Genomic DNA, 26,920 nt, shown 5'->3' on the forward strand with positions numbered 1-26,920 from the left:
TTACTCAGATTAAAATCACCCATGATCACTGACATTCCCTTATCCCATGCATCTCTAATTTCGTGTTTAATGCGATTCCCAACATCACCACTGCAGTTTAGGGTCTAATGACACCTACTAATGGTTTTTACCCCTTAGTATTTCTCAATCCTACCCATACAGACTCCATGTTGTCAGAACTAATATCTTTTCTCACTATTTTGTTAATTTCCTCTTTAACCAACAGTGCCACTTCACCAACTTTTCCATTATGCCTGTCCTTCCTAAATACTGAATATCGTGGGATATTCAATTCCCACCCCTGGTCACTCTGCAGCCATGTGTCCATAATCCAATTACATGGTACCCGTTTACAACTATCTGCACAATTAGTTCATCCACTTTATTGCAAATGCTCCATGCATTAAGGCACAGAGCCTTTAAACTTTTCTTTACAACACTGTTTGCCTTGCTCCCAAATTTGTTATTGAATTTAAATTCCGCGCCGTCTGCCACGGTGGGATCTGAATTCGGGTTCCCAGGCATTATCCTGGGTCTCTGGGATTACTACTCCAGGGACAAAACCATTATGCCATTGCTTCCCCATTTCCTGATTGTACAATAAATTAAACTTTTGTGTCTTTTGATATGAATTTTAATATCCAAGGGAAATGGATATAATAACCATTTGTGTTAGAAACAGAATATTGATGTTTACAGAACAGGGTAATGCCTGGGAACTGAATTCAAATCCTACTGTGGCAGATGGTGGAATTTAAATTCAATTACAAATTTGGAATTAGAAATCGACTAACGACCATGAAATTATTGTAAAAACCAATCTGATTCACTAATGTCCTTCAGTGAAAGAACTCTGCCGTCCTTGTCTGTTCTGGTCTACATGTGACGCCAGGTCCACAGCAACAGGGTTGCCTCTTACAGGACCAATGGCTGCATGTACTGGTAAGAAGTCTGACAACACCAGGTTCAGACGAAGAGGCAAACCTCGAAAGCTTGAGTTTACTTTCAAATAAATCGGTTGGACTTAAACCTGGTGTTGTCAGACTTCTTACTGTGTTTACCCCAGTCCAATGCCGGCATCTCCACATCATGCATGTACTGGTTACATAAATAAACAAAATTGTAAAGGAATACCCAAAGTCAACTACCAAAATGTAAACAGAATATCACACATGCAAACTAACAGTCAGTTCAGAAACCTGTAAGCATCGAACACATGGTAGAAATTTCTTGCTGAAAGGTACACATCAGTTCAGGTTCAACACAGTCTTAGTGGATTCCACTTATATCTGATATATTTGTTTCATGTTTTTGGCTGAGATCTGCTATGCCTTAAGAATCAAAGTAATGTTACATGCACTTAAACTTTATGAAAGCGATTTAATAAATACAGACTAGATAGCAGTTCTAAAGGATGTGCAGGGGCAGAAAGAACTGAGGGTGCACGTGCATAGAACTTTGAAGGTGGCAGGACATATTAAGAGAGTTGTTAGCAAAGCATATTGGAACTTGGGCTTCATAAATAGAGGCACGGAGTACAAAACTAGTGAAGTTCTGCTAAAACTTTATAATACTCTGGTTAGGTGACAACTAGAGAATTATATAGAACATAGAACAGTACAGGCCCTTCAGCCCTCAATGTTGTGCTGAACTATGTCCGAACCCAAGATCAAGCTATCTCACTCCCTATCATTCTGGTGTGCTCCATGTGCCTATCCAATAACCGCTTGCAAGTCCCTGATGTGTCCAACTCCACTATCACAGCAGACAGTGCATTCCACACCTCAACCACTCTCTGAGTGAAGAATCTACCTAGGACATCCCTCCTATATCTCCCACCATGAACCTTAAAGTTATGCCCCCTAGCAACAGCTACATCCACCCGAGAAAATAGTCTCTGAACATCCACTCCATCTATCTCCCTCAATATCTTATGAACTTCTTAATTCGCCTCTCATCCTCCTCCGCTCTAAAGAGAAAAGCCCCAGCTCCCTTAACCTTTCCTCATAAGACCTAACCTCCAAACCAGGCAGCATCCTGGCAAATCTCCTCTGCACTCTCTCCAATGCTTCCACATCCTTCTTACAGTAAGGTGACCAGAACTGCACACAACGTTCCAAATGTGGTCTCACCAAGGTCCTGTGTAGTTGCAGTGTAACCCCATGGCTCTTAAACTCAAACTCCCCCCGTTAATAAACGCTAACACACTATAAGCCTTTTTCACGGCTCTACCCACTTGAGTGGCAACCTTCAGAGATCTGTGGATATGAATCCCAAGATCTCTCCGTTCCTCCACATTCCTCAGAACCCTGCCGTTGACCCTGTAATCCGCATTCAAATTTGTCCTACCAAAATGAACCATCTCGCACTCCATCTGCCAATTTTCTGCCCAGCTCTGCATCCTATCAATGTCTCTTTGCAGCCTACAACAGCCCTCCACCTCATCCACTACTCCACCAATCTTGGTGTCATCAACAAATTTACTAACCCACCCTTCAGCCCCCTCTTCCAAGTCATCGATAAAAATCACAAATAGCAGAGGACACAGCACTGATCCCTGTGGTACACCGCTGGTAACAGGCCTCCAGTCTGAAAATTTTCCTTCCACCACCACCCTCTGTCTTCTACAAGACAGTAAGAAGTCTCACAACACCAGCTTTAAGTCCAACCAGTTTACCACAAGCTCTCAAACGGTGTTCCTTCATCAGGTGTGTGGAAGGTTCTGATCAGAGAAGGGCATATAAAGACACACACAGTTTACAGAATACTGATTAGAATGCGAGCCTTTACAGCTAACCTGCTATTCAAATCTTAAAGATGCAGACAGTGTGAGTGGAGATAGCATTAGCAACAGTTATGATGATGTGTATTGTCTCCAGACAGGACAGCAAGTTAGATTTTACAAGCCCAGGTGAATAGCAGGTCAGCTGTAAAGACTTGCATTCTAATCAGTATTCTGTAAACTGTGTGCGTTTTTATATGCCCTTCTCTGATCAGAACCTTTCACATACCTGACGAAGGAACACCATTTCCTAAAGTTTGTGGGATTGCTATCAAATAAACTGGCTGGGCTTAAACCTGGCGTTGTGAGACTTCTTACTGTGTTTACCCCAGTCCAACGCCGGCATCTCTACATCGCGTTCTACGAGACAGCCAGTTACTTATCCAATCGGCCAAATTTCCTTCTATCCCACACCTCCTTACTTTCTTCATGAGCCTACCTTGGAGAACCTTATCAAACGTCTTACTAAAATCCATATATACAACATCAACTGCTCTACCTTTGTCCATGTACATGGTTACCTCCTCAAAGAATTCAATCAAATTTGAGAGACAGGACTTACCCCTCATGAAACTGTGCTGACTATTCCGGATTAAGCTGCATCTTTCCAAATGGTCATAAATCCTATCTGTCAGGACCCTTTCCATTAACATACCGACCAAAGGAAAACTAACTGGCCTAAAATTACCAGGGTCATTCCTATTTTCTTTCTTGAAGAGAGGAACAACATTCGCCACTCTCCAGTCCTCTGACACAATCCCTGTGGACAGCGAGGACCCAAAAATCAAAGCTAAAAGGCTCTGCAATCTCATCCCTTGCCTCCCAAAGTATCCTAGGATGTATCCCACCTGGCCCAGGAGACTTATCGAGCCTCAGGTTTTTCAAAATTGCTAATACATCTACCTCCTCCATCCTATCAGCCTGTATTACACTCTCATCCTCACAAACATGGCCCCTCTCCTTAGTGAACACTGAAGGAAAGTATTCATTCAACACCTCACCTATCTCTTCTGACTCCATGCACAAGTTGCCACTACTATCCTTTACTGGGCTAACCTCAAGCTAGTCATTCTTTTATTTCTCACATAAGAGTAAAACTTGAGTCCTTGATCCAACCCGTCAAGGACTTCTTACGCCCCCTCCTAGCTCTCCAAACCCCTTTTTTTAAGCTCATTCCTAGCTACCTTGTAATCCTCAAGTGACCCAACTGAATCTTGTTTTTTCATCCTTACGTACACTTCCATTCTCCTCTTGAGAAGGCATTCAGTCTCCTTTGTGAACCACGGTTCTCTCACTTGGCCATTTTCTCCCTGCCTGATACGGACATACCTATCAAGGTATTTGTTCCTTAAACAAGCTCTACTTTTCGTTTGTGCCCATACCTGACAGTTTCTGTTCCCACCTTATGCTTCCTAATTCTTGCCTAATCACATCACAATTACCCCTGCCCCAATTATAAACTTTGCCCTGCTGTGTGACCCTATCCCTCTCCATTGAGATAATGGATGACACCGAACTGTGGTCACTAACTCCAAAGTGCTCTCCCACAAACAAATCTAACACTTGGCCCAGTTCATTACCCAGTACCAAGTCCAACATGGCCCCACCTCTTGTCAGCTTATCCACATAGTGTGTCAGGAAACCCTCCTGCACATACTGTACAAAAAGTGTCTCATCCGAACTATTCCATAAGTTAGCAGTATGAGCTACAGATTTATTTATGCTTATAGTTTGACAAAGCAACTCACCTCTCCCTTCTTTACAGTCATTGACTGTCTCCTGGGAGTGATTTCTTCATTAATACTGGACAGGAAATTCTGCGAAATACGAAGAGCATCTTGCAGCAAAGGATGATCTGGGTGACTTGCTGGTGTGTGTTTTAACAAATCCTACAGAAACATGAAATAGTAATTTATATTGCAGTTAGGAACAGGATGAAAAAGACAGCAGTTCTGCTCACACATAAGCCAATCCATTGAGATCCAAGGTAGACCTCACTAAAATTACCATCAGAATATTTCCAAACACCCTGAGGGTACCCGAACAGGCGCCGGAATGTGGCAACTAGGGGATTTTCACAGTAACTTCATTGCAGTGCTAATGTAAACCTACCTGTGACACTAATAAAAAACTTAAACTCATTCATATTCACTATTAGCGCTAGATCATTGCCACAGAACAGGGTCTAAAAAGCTGAAGACACGAGTGCCAAAGGTTGAACGAAGATGAGAATTGCCCAAGAAGCCAGAGTAAAAGAATTAGAAAATTCGAAGGAAGGGCTGCAGGGCATGACACAAATTAGGAGGCCATAAAGTGATTTAAATACAAGGATGAAGGTTTTAAGTATGAGGTAGTGGGATAACCAGAATCCAATTAAGTCAACAAGAACAGTGATGTGTGAGTGGGACTTAATGCGCGATAGGATTATCTCAAGTTTAATGAGGGTAGAAAATGGGAAGCTGGCCAAGAGATCAAAGGGGTAACAAAGGCAGAGATGAGTGTTTCAACACCAAATGGACCAAGATAGAGACAGAATGATAGAGATAAAGTAAGGTTCCTGATGACGGAGAGAATATAAGATTGGAAGCTCAGCTCAACTTGGGATCAAAAATGATGCCAAGATTGTAAAGGTCTGGTTCATTCTGAAACAGTGGGGAGAGGACAAAAAATTGTGACAGGAGCTAAAGGTGCAGTCGTGGTCTTCCCAATGCTTAACTCCAGGAAACTGCATGTCATCTGTTATGAATCCTGCTGACGTTATCTGTGAGAATGTCTCAAAACGCAAAGATAACTTGAAACACTGGTTCTTAGTGGTGTATATTGGTTTGAAATAAAGTGAGGAACAATGTACAATCCAATGAGGAACCAGTCCACTCATTTTGTAAACAATAGTAAAGAGTATTTATTAAGGTAAAAGAGAAAAAAAACACAAGAAAGACTAATAACTAAACACACTTTTATCTGAAATAATCTCATATTCAAGTTACACCCACTTTCCCTGAACTCTCAGAGGCACTCCTTTTCCCAAACAACATCCACTTTAGTAACGGCAAAAGTCAAATCCAACTAATAGTTACCACAATACACTTAAGATGATCATGCCTTTTGCTGGCTCAGCAAAGTTACGAACTGCGGCCAAAATTTTATTAAAAAATGGTAGCGTTGTTTGTAGCGAGAAAACTGGTATGCAGATCTTACAACAGTCTGCCAAACAAAATCAATGCAGTGCGTTGCACACCGTCATACGGGGTGGGGGGGCCCGGCCTGAACACACCAGCACAAACCTGCTGCTCAGAGATAGGGACACCATCTTTAAAGTGACTGCACACCAGCGCTTGGTGAATATCCGGGGGGCGGGGGCGGGGGGTGAAATCCTGGGTAAGTGCTCGCTCATGACATGCTAATGTGTTCAAATGAGCTTTCTGTGGTCCTGCGGCATGTTTCACACCACCGGCGCAAATCATGCTCTCCAGATTTTGAGCACATACCACCATTCCTGCAAAATCGCCCCTAGAATCTTTTAGAGGAGAATATCTGCAAATAACCAGGGCTCTAAATGTTGAATAGAACAAGCTTCCATGGGTTTTATTATAGATGGAATTGGTCTCTCTGAAGATTTTGGCCTGTCTGGTGTTGGGTGGAAAACAAACTTTTTTCCCCAACATGCTAGCAGTTATACTATTCATCTGCCTGTAGATTCGGCTGGCTATCTCTCAAATTCCTTGCCTTTCGAAGTTATTTAATCCAGATAAATGCGAGGTGATGCATTTTGGAAGAACTAACGTAGGAGGGATCTATACAATAAATGGCAGGGCCATCAAGAGTGTAGAAACACATAGGGACCTAGGTGTGCAAGTCCACAAATCCCTGAAGGTGGCAGCACAGGTGGAGAAGGTGGTGAAGAAGGCATATGGTATGCTTGCCTTTATAGAACTTTATAGAGTATACAACCTGGAGTCTGATGTTGCAGCTGTATAGAACGCTGGATAGGCCACATTTGGATTACAGCATCCAATTCTGGTCGCCGCACTACCGGAAGGACATGGAGGCTTTGGAGAGAGTGCAGAGGAGGTTTACCAGGATGTTGCCTGGTATGGAGGGTCTTAGCTATGAGGAGAGATTGAATAAACTGGGGTTGTTCTCCCTGGAAAGTCAGAGAATGAGGGGAGACCTAATAGAGGTGTATAAAATTATGAAGGGTATAGATAGGGTGAATAGTGGGAAGCTTTTTCCCAGGTCGGAGGTGATGATCATGAGGAGTCACAGGCTTAAGGTGAGAGGGGCGAGGTATAACTCTGACACCAGAGGAACTTTTTTATGCAGAGGATGGAGGGGGCCTGGAATGCGCTGCCCAAGTAGGGTGGTGGAGGCAGACATGGTGGCATTATTTAAGAATTACCTGGAAAGTCACATGAGCAGCCTGGGAATGGAGGGATACAAACGAATGGTTTAGCTGGACCAATGCGCGACACAGGCTTGGAGGGCCGAAGGGCCTGTTTCCTGTGCTGTACTGTTCTTTGTTCTTACCAATTTTGTATAGCCCCACTGAGCTCTGGTAAACAAAGTTTCTATTATGGCAATTCATTCTTCAATTTCTCTACAGAAGCCTGCTAATCTTGTTACCAGGCAAATTGTATCTGAGTATTCCTCCAGATGCCTGTTAATTTTATTAATGCTTTGTTTTTTTTTCATTTCATTTCAAACTCACTGTTAACCTCATTAACTCCTAATACTCCAAGACTGAATGTTGTACAAACAGTTTGATAACAAAAAGATACTAGAAGGGTAAAGAGAAATGGAAGCTGATCGACTTGTAGATTATGTCAACAGGTTACAGCACATGGATGAAAAAGGAGGCCACAGATAGATCCTTACAGGCATGGCATATAATTGTGTAGAGACAGGAAGAGCAATAATTCTACGGATGCTCTGGCTGAAACAGATTTTGATTTCTGTGGTTCTAGTCAGAATTAGTGGGCAATGCAAGCAGGGATAGTCAGTAAATCGTAGGAAAAATAATGACTGAAAGACAGGAACATGTCAGTAACACGGGGGTAGAGATTTTCAGTCATATGTCTGTTCTCGGTATTTTAGGAAATATATCTGCTAGATTCACAGTGGCATAAGTCAATGCAGCCAGTTTCTGTTAGTGATAATTTTGAACCATGACATAAGCGGAAGCAATACGTGGCTTCTAACATCCCAATGTCTCCTCAAGGGTCTCTACAATTTGGCATGGGCTAGTTAAATGCTACATACATTGTACACTTTTTGACAACATTTGAAATAGTTTCCTTTTGTATAGGAGAGCCTGTAAAGCTTTGTTAGTAAAAGATTATATGGTACAGAACATCAGGCCATTAGACCGTAAGACATAGGAGCAGAAGTAGGCTATTTGGTCCATCAAGTTTGCTCAGCCATTCATAAGAACATAAGAAATAGGAGCAGGAGTAGGCCATCTTGCCCTTCGAGCCTGCCCCGCCATTCAATAAGATCATGGCTGATCTGTCGTGGCTCAGTTCCACTTTCCCGCCCTCTCCCCATAACCCTTAATCCCCTCTCTTATCAAGGACCCATCAACCCGCTTCTTAAAAATATTGAGTGAGGCAGCCTCCACCACTTCAACGGGCAGAGAATTCCAGAGATTCACCACCCTTTGAGTGAAGAAGTTCCTCCTCAACTCCGTTCTAAACTGCCTCCCCTTTATCTTGAGGCTGTGCCCCCTAGTCCTACTGTCTTTTTTGAGCAGGAAGAGTCTCTCCACCTCTATCCTATCCATCCCATTCATCATCTTATACGTCTCAATGAGATCTCCCCTCATTCTTCTAAACTCTAACAAGTACAAGCCCAGTTTATTCAGCCTCTCCTCATAGCTCAATCCCCTCAACTCCGGTATCAGCCTAGTAAACCTCCTCTGCACTCCCTCCAGGGCTAAAATATCCTTGCGCAGGTGCGGCGCCCAAAACTGCACACAGTACTCCAGCTGCGGCCTCACCAATGCCCTATACAGCTGCAGCAAGACCTCCCTACTTTTATATTCAATCCCCCTCGCTATGAAGGCCAGCATCCCATTCGCCTTCCTGACCACCTGCTGCACCTGCAAGCTGGGTTTTTGCGACTCATGCACAAGGACCCCGAGGTCCCTCTGCACCGTCGCCTGCTGCAGTTTTTCGCCACGTAAGTAATAGTCCTTCCTACCATTCTTCCTACCAAAGTGGACCACCTCACACTTGCCAACATTAAATTCCATTTGCCATTTCCTGGCCCATTCGCCCAGCCTATCTAGATCCTTCTGCAGACTCTCCACACCCTCCGCACAATTTGCCTTTCCCCCAATCTTGGTGTCATCAGCAAATTTCGACACCCTGCACTCGGTTCCCTCCTCCAGATCATCTATATAAATGGTAAATAGCTGAGGCCCCAGCACCGACCCCTGGGGCACCCCACTAGTCACCAACCGCCAATCCGAATAGCACCCATTGACCCCCACTCTCTGCCTCCTATTTGACAACCAATCCTCTATCCACGCTAACACCCTACCCCCAACTCCATGTCCCCTTACCTTCTGCAATAACCTCTTGTGAGGTACCTTGTCAAACGCCTTCTGAAAATCCAGAAAGACCACATCCACCGGCTCTCCTCTATCCACTGCCCTAGACACATCCTCATAGAACTCCAGTAAATTTGTCAGACACGACTTCCCTTTAATGAAACCGTGTTGCGTCCGCCCTATCAAGCAATTCCCTTCAAGATGCCTCGCAATTTCCTCCTTAATGACGGATTCTAACATTTTACCTACCACAGACGTTAAACTAACCGGCCTATAATTCCCCGCCTTTTGCCTGGCACCCTTCTTAAACAACGGCGTAACATTAGCCGTTTTCCAATCTTCCGGCACTTCCCCGGAATCCAGCGACGTCTGGAAAATAACCACCAAGGCATCCACTATAACCTCCGCCATTTCTTTCAGAACCCTCGGATGCATTCCATCCGGTCCTGGGGACTTGTCCTCAATGAGATCATGATTTCAATTTCAATTTTCAACTCCAATTTCCTGCCTTATTCCCCATAACCAGAGTCCCTTACTGATTAAAGATCTGTCTATCTCAGCTTTGAACATACTCAACAACCCGGCTGCCACAGCCCTCTGTGGCAAAGAATTCCACAGATTCACTGCCTTCTGAGAAGAAATTCCTCCTCATCTCTATCTTAAATGGGTGAGATTATGCTGTCTGGTCATAGCTTCTCCTACAAGTGGGAACAACCTCTCAGCATCTACCCTGTCAAGTCCCAAGAATCTTACACGTCTCAATAAGGTCACAGGAACATAGGAACAGAAGTAGTCGATTCAACCCCTCGAACACGCTCCACCACTCAATAAAATTATGCTGATCTGTGGTCTAACTCCATGTACCTGCCCGAGGCTATCCTTTGATACCCCTGCTCAATAAAAATTTGTTCATCTCAGACTTAAACCTAACAATTGAACCAACATCCACAACAGTTTCCTGTTCTGCCCAAGACCATAAGAGACTACAAAAGGTCATGAATATAGCCCAATCCATCACACAAATAAGCTTCTCATTCATTGACTCTGTCTACTCTTCCCTCTGCCTCGGAAAAGCAGCCACCATAATTAAGAACCCCATGCACCCCGGACATTCTCTCTATCTTCTTCCATCGGGAAAATGTTACAAAAGTCTGAGGTCACGTATGAATCAACTCAGCAACAGCTTCTTCTCTGCTGCCATCAGACTTTTCAATGGATCTACCTTGTATTAAGTTGATCTTTCTCTACAACCTATGACTGTAACAGTACATTTTGCACTCTCTTGTTTCTTTCCCTATGAACAGTATATCTTGTCTGTGTAGTGCACAAGAAACAAAACTTTTGTCACATGTATACTAATACATGTGACAATAATAAATCAAATCAGTTTAAGGAAGAGTGTTCCAAACCTCCATTACTCTCTGCATGTGTATGTATGTCGAAGTGTTTTCTACTATCTCTCTTGAACAGTTTAGCCCTAATTTTTACATTATAGACCCCTGGTTCCAGAGCTTTCAATTAGTGGGCACAGGAAGAAGTCTCACAACACCAGGTTAAAGTCCAACAGGTTTAATTGGTATTACGAGCTTTTGGAGTGCTGCTCCTTCATCAGGACTTAACTGATGAAGGAGCGGCGCTCTGAAAATGTTTGTGATACCAAATAAACCCGTTGGACTTTAACCTGGTGTTGTGAGACTTCTTAATGTGTCCATTCCAGTCCAATGCCAACATCTCCACATCATTTCAATTAATGGAAACAGTTTATCCTTACCCACCCTGTACTACCCTGTAAATATTTTGTAGACATCTATCAGTTCACCTCTCAACCTCTAGATAGGCCAACTAGAGGTGAGGCTATATTGGATTTGGTGCTGGGAAATGAGCCAGACCAGGTGCTAGACTTGGAAGTTGGGGTGCATTTTGGTGATAGTGACCACAATTCGGTTACGTTCACCTTAGTGATGGATAGGGATAGGCATGAACCTCGGGTCAGTAGTTTTAGCTGGGGGGAAGGGTAATTATGAGGCTATTAGGAGAGAATTAGGAAGCATAGGTTGGACTAGGAGATTACAGGGACTGGGAACGTCCGAAATGTGGAGTTTTTTCAAGGAGCAGCTACTGCGAGTCCGTGATAGGTATGTCCCTGTCAGGCAAGGAGGATTTGGTAGGGCTAGGGGACCGTGGTACACTAAAAAAGTTGATTCGTTGGTTCAAAAGAAAAAGGAGGCTTATGTTCGGATGAGGCTCGAGGGCTCAGGTAGTGCATTAGAAAGCTTTAGATTGGCTAGGAGGGAGTTGAAGAGTGAGTTAAGAAGGGCTAAAAGAGGACATAAGAAGACTTTGGCTAATAGGATTAAGGAGAATCCTAAGGCGTTCTATAGGTATGTCAAGAACAGAAGGTTGGTTAGGGCAAGATTAGGGCCAGTTACAGACAGTAGACGGAAATTGTGTGTGGAACCGGAAGAGATTGGTGAGACATTGAACCAATATTTCTCTTCGGTGTTCATGCAGGGGGACATGAATATAGCTGAGGAGGACACTGGGTTGCAGGGGTGTAAAATAGACAGTATTGCAGTTGAAACCGGGGATGTGCTGGATATTCTAGAGGGTTTGAAAATAGATAAGTCCCCTGGTCCGGATGGGATTTACCCTAGGATTCTCTGGGAGGCAAGAGAGGTGATTGCAGAGCCTCTGGCTCTGATCTTCAGGTCGTCGTTGGTCTCTGGTATAGTACCGGAAGATTGGAGGATAGCGAATGTTGTCCCATTGTTTAAGAAGGGGAGCAGAGACTTCCCCGGGAATTATAGACCGGTGAGTCTTACTTCTGTTGTGGGCAAGGTTTTAGAAAAAATTATTAGGGATAGGATTTATAGTTATTTGGAGAGTAATGAATTGATTGGAGATAGTCAGCATGGTTTTGAAGCGGGTAGGTCGTGCCTTACTAACCTTATTGAGTTTTTTGAGAAAGTGACCAAAGAGGTGGATGGGGGTAAGGCAGTTGACGTGGTATATATGGATTTTAGTAAGGCGTTTGATAAGGTTCACCATGGTAGGCTTCTGCAGAAAATGCAGATGTATGGGATTGAGGGTAGTCTAGGAAATTGGATCAGGAATTGGCTAGCAGATAGGAGACAGAGGGTGGTGGTTGATGGTAAATATTCGTCATGGAGTTCGGTTACGAGTGGTGTGCCTCAGGGATCTGTTGGCCACTGCTGTTTGTAATTTTTATTAATGATCTGGATGAGGGTGTAGCTGGGTGGATTAGTAAATTTGCTGATGACACCAAAGTCGGAGGTGTGGTAGATTGTGAGGAAGGGTGTCATAGTTTGCAGGGAGACTTAGACAGGTTGCAGAACTGGGCCGAGAGGTGGCGGATGGAGTTTAATGCGGAGAAGTGTGAGGTGAATCACTTTGGTAGGAATAACAGATGTGTTGAGTATAGGGCTAACGGGAGGACTTTGAATAGTGTGGATGAACAGAGGGATCTAGGTGTATGTGTACATAGATCCCTGAAAGTTGGGAATCAAGTAGATAAGGTTGTTAAGAAGGCATACGGTTTCTTGGCGTTTATTGGTAGGGGGATTGAATTTAGGAGTCGCAGCGTCATGTTGCAACTGTACACAACTCTGGTGCGGCCGCACTTGGAGTACTGTGTGCAGTTCTGGACCCCACATTGCAGGAAGGATGTGGAGGCTTTGGAGAGGGTGCAGGGGGTTTACCAGGATGTTGCCTGGTATGGAGGGGAGGTCCTATGAGGAGAGACTGAGGGATTTGGGGTTGTTTTCGCTAGAAAGAAGGCGGCTAAGAGGGGATCTTATTGAAACATATAAGATGATTAGAGGTTTAGATAGGGTGGATAGTGATAGCCTTTTTCCTCGGATGGAGAAAGCTAGCACGAGGGGGCATGGCTTTAAATTAAGGAGGGGGGGGTAGTTATAGGACGGATGTCAGGGGTAGGTTCTTTACCCAGAGGGTGGTGAGGGATTGGAATGCCCTGCCTGCTGTGGTTGTAAATGCGCTTAGTTTGGGGGCGTTTAAGAGATCCGTGGATAGGTTTATGGACGAAAAGGGATTGGTTTAGATTAGTGGGTCATTGTTTTTTTGTAACTGGTCAGCGCAACATCGTGGGCCGAAGGGCCTGTTCTGCGCTGTAATGTTCTATGTTCTATAACCTTCTGAATTCAAGTGAATAAAAGTGTAATTTGTCTAATCTCTCCCTGTAACAACCGCTGAAGCCCAGGTATCATTCTTGTAAACCTACAGTGAACTCCTTGCAGGGCCAAAACACCCTTGCTAAGATGTGGTGTCCATATTTGCTCACAGCATGCTGAGCGGGGTCTAACTAGGATTTCGCACAACTGCAGCAGAAAATCTGCATCCCTATACTCTAGCCCTTTAGATACAAAGGCCAGTATTCCATTGGCCTTCTTGACTATTTCCTACATCTGTTCATGGCATTTTAAGGAGCAATGCACCTGAATCCCCAAATCTCTTTGGACAGCCACTGAATTTAACTTTGTCTCTTCTAAAAAAAAATACCCAGATCTATCCTTTTTGGATCAGAAATGGATAACCTCTTATTTTATATTAAAATCTATTTGCCACAACTCAACCCATTCACTCAATCAATTAATATCCTGCTATTGTTTTATGCTGTTCTCAACACTATCTACGATGTTACTCAATTTTGTGTCATCTGCAAATCTGGATATTTGACCTTTTTATACCATTATCTAAGTTGTTAATAAATACTGTAAATAATTGATCCCTGCAGGGCACCAACTGCTTCCCAATTTGAGTTCTTAACCATTACTGTTTCCTGTTGCTCAACCAACATCCTATCGAGATCAACAATCTATCTTCAATTCAATGAGCTTCCACCTTAGCTAACAATCTCTTCTACGTGATTTTATAGAAAGGTTCCTGGAAGTCCATATAAACCACATCCATCAACTTGCCTCTGTCCACCGTCTTTGTCACCTCTTCAAAGGATTCTGTGAGATTTGTCAGGCATGGTGTGCTGTTAATGAATCCATGCTGTCTCTTCACAATTAAACGAATTTTTGAGGTGATCAATTACCCTATCCTTGATTAATGACTCTAACAATTTTCCCAACATAAATGTTAGGCTAACTGCTCTGTAATTCTCTGATTCCCCTCTGTCATCTTCTTAAAAAGAGTGCAGCGACATGAGTCAATTTCCAGTCCAGCGGCACATAAGAACTAGGATCAGGAGTAGGCCAGCTGGCCCCTCGAGTCTGCTCCACCATTCAATAAGATCATGGCTGATCTTTTTGTGGACTCAGCTCCACTTACCCGCCTGCTCACCATAACCCTTGATTCCTTTACTGTTCAAAAATGTATGTATCCTTGCCTTAAAAACATTTAATGTGGTGGCTTCAACTGCTCCACTGGGTAGGGATTTCACAGATTCACAACCCTTTGTGTGAAGAAGTTCCTCTTCAACTCAGTCCTAAATCTGCTTCCCCTTATTTTGAGGCTATGCCCCCTAGTTCTATTTTCACCCACCAGTGGAAACAACTTCCCTGCTTCTATCTTATCTATTCCCTTCATAATCATATATGCTTCTATAAGATCTCCCTTCATTCTTCTGAATTCCAATGAGTATAGCCCCAGTTTACTCAGTCTCTCCTCATAAGCCAAACCTCTCAACTCCAGAATCAACCTAGTGAATCTGCTCTGCACCCCCTCCAGTGCCAGTACATTCTTTCTCAAGTAAGGAGACCAAAACTGTACACAGTAACTCCAGGTGTGGCCTCACCAGCACCTTATACAGCTGCAACATAAACTCGCTGTTTTTAAACTCCATCCCTCTAACAATGAAGGTCAAAATCCCATTTGTGTTCTTAATTACCTGCTGCACCTGCAAACCAACTCCTCGAGATTCCTGCACAAGGACATCCAGTTTCCTCTGCACAGCAGCATGCTGCAATTTTTCATCATTTAAATAATAGTCCATTTTGCTGTTATTCCTACTAAAATGGATGACCTTACATTTACCAACATTGTACTCCATCTGCCAGACCCTCGCTCACTCACTTAGGTTATCTATATCACTTTGCAGGCTTTCAGCGTCCTCTGCACACTTTGCTCTGCCACTCATCTTAGTATCATCTGCGAATTCTGACATGCTACACTTGATCCCCAACTCCAAATCATCTACGTAAATCGCAAACAATCGTGGTCCCAACAATTGCGATTCCTGAGGCACACCACTAGTCACTATCACCAACCAGAAAAACACCCATTTACTCCCATTCGTTGCTTTCTGTCAGTTAACCAATCCTCTAACCATGCTAATACATTACCCGTTACACGATACATCTTTGTCTTATGTAGCAGTCTTTGGTGTGGCACCTTATCAAATGCCTTCACTGTCCACTGCACATGTAATGTTCTCAAAGAATTCCACCAAATTAGTCAAACATGACCTCCCCTTCATGAACCCATGCTACATCTGACCAATGGGAAATTTATATCCAGATGTCTCGCTATTTCTTCCTTGATGATAGATTCAAGTATTTTCCCTACTATAGAAGCTAACGGGTTTAAAGATACCTGCCTTTTGTCTACCTCCTTTTTTAAACAGTGGCGTCATATTTGCTGTTTTCCAATCTGCGGGAACCACCCCAGAGTCCAGCAAATTTTGGTAAATTACCACCAGTGCATTTGCTATCTCTCCTGCCATCTCTTTTAGTACACTAGGATGCATTCCATCAGGGCCAGAAGCCTTTAGTCCCATTAACTTGCCCAACATTACCTCTTTCGTGATAATGATAGTTTCTAAGTTCTCATCTGCCATAGCTTTCTTGTCATCAATTTTTGGCATGTTACTTGTGTCTTCCACTGTGAAGACCGACACAAAATACCTGTTCAATGCCTTAGCCATTTTCTCATTTCCAGTATTATATCCCCCTTTTCATCCTCTAAAAGACCAATGTTTACTTACACCACTCTTTTTCGTTTTATATATTTGTAGAAATGTTTACTGTTTCATATTCTGAGCTAGTTTACTCTCATAATCCATCTTACCTTTCTTTACAGCTATTTTCATGGCTTTCTGCTGACCTTTAAAGATTTCCTAATCGTCTAGGTTCCCACTAATCTTTGCCACTTTGTATGCATTTTCTTTCAATTTGATACCCTCTTTTATTTCCTTAGATCTCCATAGCTGATATCTCTTTCTCTACAGTCCTTCCTGATCACTGGTGTACAGTTTTGCTGAGCACTGTGAAAAGTCACTTTGAAAGTCGTCCACTGTTCCTCAATTGTCCCATCGTAATGATTTTGCTCCCAGTCTATCTTAACCAACTCCTCCCTCAACGCTTTATAGTCTCCTTTGTTTAAGCACAAGACGCTGGCGTTGGATTTTACCTTCTCACGCTCCATGCTTTTAAATTCATGCATACTGTGATCACTTTTTCCAAAAGGATCCCTAACTAAGATCATTAATTATTCCCGTCTCATTATACAGGACCAGATCTAGAATCCCTTGTCGGTTCCATTACATGATGTCCAAGGAAGATATCGCGGATACATTCTACAAACTCTTGTCAAGGCTGCCTTGACCGACCTAGTTTGACCAATTAATGTGTAGATTAAAATCCCCCATGATAATTGCTGTACCATTTTTACATGCATCAGTAATTTTTCTGTTTATTTCTCGTCCCACCACGATGTCATTTTTTGGTGGTCTATAGACTACACCTATCAGTGACATTTCCTCCTTGCTATTTCTAATTTCCACCCAAATGAATTCAACCATTTTTTCCATAGAACGTATATCTTCCACTACCGTCCTGACGTCATCCTTAAATATCAGAGCTACACCACCTCCCTTCCTGTCGGTCCCTCCGAACAGCTTGATACTCCTGGATATTCAACTCCCAGTTGTGACCATCCTGCAACCACGATTCTTGAATCTAGAGAACTCTAAAAGGTTAGGTCACCTATCATTCTTCTCACCTCCAATGTACAGGCTCAACCTATTCAACTTCCCCTCAAGAAAATCTCTCCATACCCAGGATTAACCTAGTGAACCTTCTCTAGATGGCCTCCCCCTAGAAATGGGGAGGCAGTGGCAAAGTAGTATTGTCTCTGGACTAGTAATCCAGGTATCCTGATATAGTCAGGATGGAGGAATTAGCAAGATGTTCTCTTGGTGGCTGGGTCTAGATACTCAGATTGAAGAAAAAGTGATACAATGTCAGTCCTGTACACGAATACAAAATACACCACCACTGTTTCCTTTACATCCTTGGGAGTGGTTCAAAATGCCATTGCACGTAGATGTCGCTAGTTCATTTGAAGGTTACATGTTCTTCATCATAATTGAGCCACATTCAAGGTATGCCAGAAGTTACCTTGAGATCTGCTACATCCGAACAAACTACTGAAAAACTTGACAACATTTCTGCAAGATTAGGTAAACCTGGACTATAATGGTTCACAGTTTACTTCACAAGAGTTTGAGGATTATCTCAAAATAAATGGCATTCAGCATTTAAAATTCACGCCTTACCATTTGACAACCAATGGATTAGCTGAAAGATTCATATAATCCTTGAAACATTATTTCAAACCTTCAAAACAGCAAGGTTCATTATCACATTGTGTGAATATCTTTTTGGCATCTTATAGAGAATACTACTCATGCGACTACCTAAAGTTCACCTGCATTACTCCTCTTAAAGGGAAAGTTGAGAACTACGTTTTGATTTGTTGTTACCTCTAGAAACTTCATAGATGAAAGTGTCTCAGCCACCATATCAGGATGCTCGGTGAGGGTAAGGGCAAAACAGCACTCATTTCAACAAGGTTTGTGTGTAATTATGCCACGAGTGAGAAATGGGTACCAGCCATTTTCTTAGATGGTTCAAACTGAAGATGACCTGGTTCAGCAATGCCACTGTTATCATCTCAAAATGATTTCTCAGAATCATCTGCAGCAGTGCCAACTTTTTTAATCCCTAGTGTTGTGAATACTACTACGGAAGACTTATTTGAATTTGAGTTGCCTGATGATTGTGTCTTTGCTGCTTTGCTACCGGTGAGAACGTTGCAGAATTAGTTCCAAGAGAAGAAGCATGTACTGAAATTCCACATTATACTTCTACAGTCAAGGACAGTCAAATTCCAGAATGTCATATACAACCCAAGAGAAATAGACATCCTCTTGATGTATTTTCTTATTGACAGTATATAATGATTAATGATGCATAGCACTGTGTCTAGGGTATTACGGATCCTATGTATAACATAGTAGTAATTTTTATCACAATCCCAGAAGTAAAAAGGGGTTATATTTTTAGGTGTTTGCATATTGCTTTAAAAGCTGACCATATGATTTAATGATTATGTCATTAGGGTGTTGCATAGGCTGCTGTTTTACTTTCACTTTACTCTGTACAGTCAAGACCTTCTGGAATAAATCTGTTGTTATTAGTTTGAATCCATATATGCAAACCACATCTTTTTTGTTTAAAACCCACAACACCTAACATAGGATATTACAAGTTCCAATTCTCTTAGCAGGATATAGAACATAGAACACTACAGCATAATCAGGCCCTTCGGCCCACAAGTTGCGCCAATCACATCTATACCTACCAAGCCGTAGAACTATCTGTAACTCCCAATCCCATTAGATCCCATATACTCATCCAGAAGTCTTTTAAAAGACCCCCAGTCAGTTTGCCTCTACCACCACTGACAGCAGCCGATTCCACTCACTCACCACCCTCTGAGTGAAAAACTTACCCCTAACATCTCCTCCGTACTTGCTTCCCAGCACCTTAAACCTGTGTCCTCTTGAAGTGACCATTTCAGCCCTGGGAAATAGCCTCCGAGAATCCACCCTATCTATTCCTCCCAACATTTTATAAACCTCTATCAGGTCACCTCTAAACCTTCGTACTCCAGGGAGAAGAGACCTAGCTCCCTCAACCTATCATCATAAGGTATGCCTCCCAATCCAGACAACATTCTTGTAAATCTCCTCTGCACCCTCTCAATAGCCTCCACATCCTTCCTGTAGTGAGGCGACCAGAAATGCACACAGTACTCCAAGTGGGGTCTGACAAGGGTCTTATAAAGTTGCAGTGTTACCTCCCGACTCCTAAACTCAATCCCTCGATTCATGAAAGCCAGTACACCATACGCCTTCTTGACCACATCCTCCACCTGCGAGGCCGATTTGAGCGTCCTATGGACCCGGACCCCAAGATCCTTCTGCTCCTCAACACTGCTAAGGCTCCTACCCTTGATATTGCACTCCTGCATCCCGTTGGTCCTGCCAAAATGGACCATTACACGTTTATCCGCATTGAAGTCCATCTGCCACTTCTCTTCCCAGTCTTGCATCCTATGTCACGCTGCAACTTCTGACATCCCTCCAGACTATCCACAACACCACCAACCTTCATATCATCAGCGAATTTACTAACCCATCCCTCCACTTCCTCATCCAGGTCATTTATGAAAATGACAAACAGCAAAGGTCCTAGAACAGATCCCTGGGGCACTCCACTGGTGACCGACCTCCATGCAGAAAAAGACCCATCCACTACCACTCTCTGCCTTCTGCAGGCAAGCCAGTTCTGGATCCACAAGGCCCCTTGGATCCCATGCCCTCTCACCTTCTCAAGAAGTCTTGCATGGGGGACCTTATCAAACGCCTTGCTGAAGTCCATGTAAACCACATCCACCGCTCTTTCTTTGTCAATGTGTTCAGTCACGTTTTCAAAGAACTCAACTAGGCTCGTAAGGCATGACCTGCCCTTGACAAAGCCGTGCTGACTATTTCTGATCATTCTAAACTTCTCTAAATGCTCATAAATCTTTTCCCTCAGAATCCTCTCCATCAACTTATCAACCACTGAGGACAGAGTCACCGATCGGTAATTTCCCAGGCTATCCATGTTCCCTTTCTTGAAAACAGGAACCACATCTGCAATCCTCTGGAACCTCTCCCGTCTCCATCGGCAATGCAAAGATCATCGCCGGGGCTGTGCAATCGCTTCCCTCACCTCCCACAGTAACCTGGGGTACATCCCATCCGGTCCCGGTGACTTATCTATCTTGATAGAATTTGAAAGTTCCAACACATCCTCTTTCTTAACCTCCATACACACAATCTTTTCAGTCTGCTGCAAACCTGTAGTACAACCTCCCAGATCACTTTCCACCGTGAATACCGAGGTAAAGTACGCATTAAGCACCTCAGCCATTTCTTTCGGTTCCACGCAGACGTTTCCCCCTTCACCTTTTATAGGTCCTATCCCTTCACTTCTCATCCTTTTACTCTTCACATACGGGTCGTATGGTGGCACAGTCATTTGCACTGCTGCCTCAGTGCCAGGGACCCAGTTTCAATTCCAGCCTTAGGTGACTGTGTGTGGAGTTTGCACATTCTCCCCATATCTGTGTAGGTTTCCTTCGGGTGCTCCAGTTTTCTCCCACAGTCTAAAGATGTGCAGGTTAGGTTGACTGGCTATGCTAAATTGATTTTAGTATCAAGGAGATTAGCAGGGTAAATATGTGGGGTTAAGGGAACAGAATATAAGAACATAAGAAATAGGAGCAGGAGTAGGCCAACTAGCCCTTCGAGCCTGCCCCGCCATTCAATAAGATCATGGCTGATCTGTCGTGGCTCAGTTCCACATTCCCGCCCTCTCCCCATAACCCTTAATCCCCTCTCTCATCAAAAACCCATCAACCCACGTCTTAAAAATATTTAGCGAGGCAGCCTCCACCACTTCAACGGGCAGAGAATTCCAGAGATTCACCACCCTTTGAGTGAAGAAGTTCCTCCTCAACTCTGTTCTAAACCGCCCCCCCTTTATCTTGAGGCTATGCCCCCTAGTCCTACTATCCTTTCTGAGCGGGAAGAGTCTCTCCACCTCTATCCTATCCATCCCATTCATCATCTTATACGTCTCAATGAGATCTCCCCTCATTCTTCTAAACTCTAACGAGTACAAGCCTAATCTATTCAGCCTCTCCTCATAGCTCAACCCCCTCAACTCCGGCATCAGCCTAGTAAACCTCCTCTGCACTCCCTCCAAGGCTAAAATATCCTTGAGTAAGTACGGCGCCCAAAACTGCACACAGTACTCCAGCTGCAGCCTCACCAATGCCCTATACAGCCGCAGCAAGACCTCCCTACTTTTATATTCAATCCCCCTCGCTATGAAGGCCAGCATCCCATTCGCCTTCCTGACCACCTGCTGCACCTGCAAGCTGGGTTTTTGCGACTCATGCACAAGGACCCCGAGGTCCCTCTGCACCATCGCCTGCTGCAGTTTTTCTCCACGTAAGTAATAATTCTTCCTACCATCATTCCTACCAAAGTGGATCACCTTGCACTTGCCAGCATTAAATTCCATTTGCCATTTCCTGGCCCATTCGCCCAGCCTATCTAGATCCTTCTGTAGACTCTCCACACCCTCCGCACAATTTGCCTTTCCACCAATTTTGGTGTCATCAGCAAATTTCGACACCCTACACTCGGTTCCCTCCTCCAGATCATCTATATAAATGGTAAATAGCTGAGGCCCCAGCACCGACCCCTGGGGCACTCCACTAGTCACCATCCGCCAATCCGAATAGTATCCATTGACCCCCACTCTCTGCCTCCTATTTGACAACCAGTCCTCTATCCATGCTAACACCCTACCCCCAACTCCATGCCCCCTGACCTTCTGCAATAACCTCTTGTGAGGTACCTTGTCAAACGCCTTCTGAAAATCCAGAAAGACCACATCCACCGGCTCTCCTCTATCCACCGCCCTAGACACATCCTCATAGAACTCCAGTAAATTTGTCAGACACGGCTTCCCTTTAAGGAAACCGTGCTGCGTCTGCTCTATCAAGCAGTTCCCCTCAAGACGCCTCGCTATTTCCTCCTTGATGACGGATTCAACCCGAGTGGGAGTGTGGCCGGTGCAGACTCGATGAGCCAGATGGCCTCCTTCTGCAATATAGGGGATTCTATGATTACCCAGGAAAAGTACCCAGTACAACCAGGTCTCCCAACTACATCCTACCACGGCTAACCATCACCCCCCCCACCCCTGCCAACCCATAGACTACTCACAACCCAACCCTCTTACTACCCCCACTCCTGATTAGCCTCAGCCCCACAACTATGCACTCCCCTCTAACATTCCCTGTTCACTACCCAACCCGACTAAATCCCCCTGACTCCCCCCCACAGCTACTCTCACCACCTCAACTAAACCTACCCCAATGACTCTCCTCCTGATTGCCTGACTACCATTCCCCACCAATGACTCCGAGTACCAATCCACTTCCCGCTTACCTCCCTGCACCCTCCACAAACCCTTCCGAACCCCCCCAGCCCATCCTCCCCAGTTCCTAAACCCATCTTACTCCTCTCCACCCTGACCACCCTAAGGCCACACCCACCAACGTACATATTTATCTTTTCCCTGGCTTATCAAAGTGGCTAGGATATTTAAATATATGTGCTTTATTGCAGATAATGCCATAAAAAGGGGGTGCAGCTTAACCTTTCCCAATGCTGCTGCCCTGAACTGAGGGCCCCAAGGACTCTACTTGCTCAATGCTCACTAAGCCCTGATAAGAGGTTGGGCAAAAAATGTGTAGCGCCTGATTGGGAGCAATTCAGCTGTGATTGCCACTCCTCGGAAGTCCTACTCATTGATAGATTAAGGGAATGTATAAAGCTTTGGTGAATGGATTTCAATGTAAATGTGAGGTCATCCACTTTGGTCCTCAGAAGGAGTGAACTGGGTACTTTGTAAGTCATGAAAAGCTGTAAACAATGGCACTCCGAACAGACGTGGAGATCCAGGTAGTACATAAGATAAGAAATATGAGCAGCTATAGGCTATACAGTCTCTCGGGCCTGCTCCTCAATTCAATATGATCTTACTATAATCTGCTGCCTCAGTTTAATTTTCCTGACCACTCCCCATTCTCCTTAATTCCTGAGAGAGGTAATTGAGCAGAAATAAGAGATGAACCTATAAGGAAGGAATGATTACCAGCATGTGGTGATGAAGCAAGACAAGGAGGTTGTGATAGAGGCTGAAGAAAGATCTCCCAAAGTTACAAGCTTTAAAAAACAGTCATCCTAGATCACTAAAACGTTATGAACTTGCCATCGAAAATAACTAAAAATGCTAATGGAATGCTGGCTTTTATACCTCGAGGACTGGAATACATATACTTCAGCTATACAAAGCCCCAGTTAGACCACACCTGGAGAACTATGAACTATTCTGAGTACCACACCTAAAGAAAGACATACTGGTCTTATGAGTGTTGGACAGGTTTACTAGATTGATGATTATCTCCATGTATTAAATTACAAACAGAGATTGCACAAACTAGGGTTGTATTCCTTGGAATTTAGGAGGCTAAGTGGTGATTTGATTGAAGTTTTCAAAATATTGAGAGGAACAGAAATAGTCATGATCAGAATAGTCAGCATGGTTTTGTCAAGGGCAGGTCATGCCTTACGAGCCTGGTTGAGTTCTTCGAAAATGTGACTGAACACATTGACGAAGGAAGTGCAGTGGACGTGGTGTACATGGACTTCAGCAAGGCGTTTGATAAGGTCCCCCATGCAAGACTTCTTGAGAAGGTGAGAGGCCATGGGATCCAAGGGGCTTTGGCCTTGTGGATCCAGAACTGGTTTGCCTGCAGAAGGCAGAGAGCGGTTGTGGATGGGTCTTTTTCAGCATGGAGGTCAGTCACCAGTGGAGTGCCCCAGGGATCTGTTCTAGGACCCTTGCTGTTTGTCATTTTCATAAATGACCTAGATGAGGAAGTGGAGGGATGGGTTAGTAAGTTCGCTGATGACACGAAGGTCGGTGGTGTTGTGGATGGTCTGGAAGGATGTCAAAAGTTGCAGCAGGACATAAATAGGATGCAGGACTGGGCGGAGAAGTGGCAGATGGACTTCAACACAGATAAATGTGTAGTCATCCATTTTGGCAGAACCAATGGGATGAACGAGTACACTATCAAGGGCAGGAGTCTTAGTAGTGTTGAAGAGCAGAAGGATCTTGGGGTCCGGGTCCACAGGACTCTTAAATCGGCCTCGCAGGTGGAGGATCTGGTCAAGAAGGCATATGGTGTACTGGCCTTCATTAATTGAGGGATTGAGTTTAGGAATTGGGAGGTAATGCTGCAACTTTATAAGACCCTTGTCAGGCCTCATTTGGAGTACTGTGCGCAGTTCTGGTCGCCTCACTATAGGAAGAATGTAGAAGCTATTGAAAGGGTACAGAGGAGATTTACAAGGATGTTGCCTGGACTGGGAGGCATGCCTTATGAAGTTAGGTTGAGGGAGCTGGGACTCTTTTCCCTAGAGAGACGAAGGTTGAAAGGCGACCTGATAGAAGTTTATAAAATGTTGAGTGGAATTGATAGGGTGGATTCTCAGAGGCTATTTCCCAGGGTTGAAATGGTCACTATGAGAGGACACAGATTGAAGGTGCGGGGAGGCAAGTACAGAAGTGGTGTTAGGGGTAAGTTTTTCACTCAGAGGGTAGTGAGTGAATGGAATCGACTGCCGTCAGTGGTGGTGGAGGCGAACTCGCTGGGGTCTTTTAAAAGACTTCTGGATGAGTATATGGAATTTAATGGGATTGGGGGTTATAGATAGGTCTATAGATTGGTAGGTGTTGATGTGATCGGCGCAACTCGTGGGCCGAAGGGCCTGTTTGTGCTGTAGTGTTCTATGTTCTAACAGAAGGGGCAGAAAGAGAGAAACTGTTTCAGCTGTTTGGGGAGTTTAAGACTAGGAGAAAGAATTTAAAAATTAAAGCCAGACCTTTCAGAAGTGAAATTAAGAAGCACTTCTACATACAAAGGGGGGGTAAAAGTTCAGAACTCTCTTCCATAAATGGCAATTGTTGCTGGATCGATTATTCATTTTTAATCTGAGACTGATTGGTTTTTGTGAATTTTACTAGCAAACAATGCCAGTCTATTATTTCTTACTGTCTGCCTAACTCCATGCAGTTACGATGCCTGATCATTGCACTTAGGTACAAAATTGTTTCAATTCATAGTAATACTCTTGCTCTAATGGTTATCACTGACTGGAAATAATATGAATTAATAGCACGGATTGACACAGCAGCAACTTATTGCACAGAATTGCTGTACTTACATGGAGGACAAGTGTGCTTCGGGTGACACGGTCAACAGGCTTATACAGAAGAGCTGGAGGCAGAGAGAATAACAATAAAATAAGCAACATACTCAAAACAGACAACACTTGAGAAAACAATAAACATTTTTCAAATACAATTTCTCAGATCTATTTTACTTAATATTTCCAGTTTTTTCAATATTTGTTTTCCAATTTCAGCCCTTCTGCAATTGGATTACCATTTCATAGGCATTGGTAACTCAAATAAACTTTAAATTTAATAATCATTAAAGTAAGTTTTCCACTTATTTTTCTCAAAAAATTGGAATACCATACCTTCTAGAGAGTTTTTTGTGTTTTGATCTTTTAGGTCTTTTGAACTCCTGACCTTTAAATTCTGAAACATAAGGATATACTTTTAACAGTTACATGGAACAGTATTAGAATATGGGAAGAGAATTGATGTGAGGAAGAAAAATGGTAACCAGGAAAGTTAACAACAATGCGCGAGAAGGTTGGAATAAACACAACATAATACAAAATTTTAAGCAGATTTCTTACACCATTGCCCTCAAAGATACACTTCCAAAAATCAACATAGAATAATACACTTAATGGAGAACTCACACCGAACTTACAACAGGTAACACATATTACAAAGAACAAAGAACAAAGAACAACACAGCACGGGAAACAGGCCCTTCGGCCCAACGAGCCCGCGCCGCCATCCTACTATCTCAGTGACCTATTCATGATTTTAGTCTACGCCTAACGTGCGAGGATCAGGGAGGTCCAATTTAGGGACAATTTTAGTACCCAATCAATCAGCCTAAAAGCACATCTTTGGGGGATGTGGGAGGAAACCGGAGCACCCGGAGGAAACCCACGCAACCACGGGGAGAACGTGCAAACTCCCACAGACACAGGCCCAAATCCATGTGTCCGCACAGCAACAGAGATAGTCTCTGAGCTGTCATGTTGCCCTCGAGATGGTCCAGTTTAAGCACACTAACGACATGAAGCAATAGGCAACTCCCGAAGCAACATCCAAGAGCAGCCCACTACAACCTGCCACCTGCATGCCCCTTGCTGGACTTAAATGCCTGTGGAGACAAAAAAATTCATTATTAAACAGGCAAAGACTAACATTCCTGAGGCAAAACGTATTCCCAAGCCTACAATGTTCAGTAAGGCCTACTATATCCCCCTATATGTAGCCCGCTCATATGGCTGTCTAAGTGACTCTTAAACAACCCTAGCGTGCCTGCTTCCACCACCTTACTCGGCAGTGCATTCCACACCCCCACTACCCTTTGCGTGAAAAACTGCCCTCTAATATTTGTCTTATACCTAGCCCCCCTCACCCTAAGCCCGTGACCCCTCGTTCTATCCATTTCTTGTAGCGGAAAAAGCTTAC

The 26,920-nt window shown here is 43.8% G+C and overlaps 1 protein-coding gene across 1 annotated transcript in view; it reads right to left on the reverse strand.

Annotated features, from left to right (window-relative positions):
* LOC145356030 (breakpoint cluster region protein) overlaps nt 1-26,920 on the reverse strand; it is a 406,846-nt gene that overhangs the window by 182,618 nt on the left and 197,308 nt on the right. Inside the window, exons 6-8 of the mRNA XM_080208612.1 lie at nt 25,840-25,900; nt 25,522-25,574; nt 4,531-4,671 (exon numbers count right to left, since the gene is read on the reverse strand). Coding sequence (XP_080064738.1) covers nt 4,531-4,671; nt 25,522-25,574; nt 25,840-25,900 — 255 coding nt within the window. The remainder of the gene's footprint in view (nt 1-4,530; nt 4,672-25,521; nt 25,575-25,839; nt 25,901-26,920) is intronic.

This window comes from Carcharhinus amblyrhynchos, chromosome 20, assembly GCF_965287045.1.
Source record: "Carcharhinus amblyrhynchos chromosome 20, sCarAmb.v2.hapA, whole genome shotgun sequence".
Taxonomy (NCBI): Eukaryota; Metazoa; Chordata; class Chondrichthyes; order Carcharhiniformes; family Carcharhinidae; genus Carcharhinus; species Carcharhinus amblyrhynchos.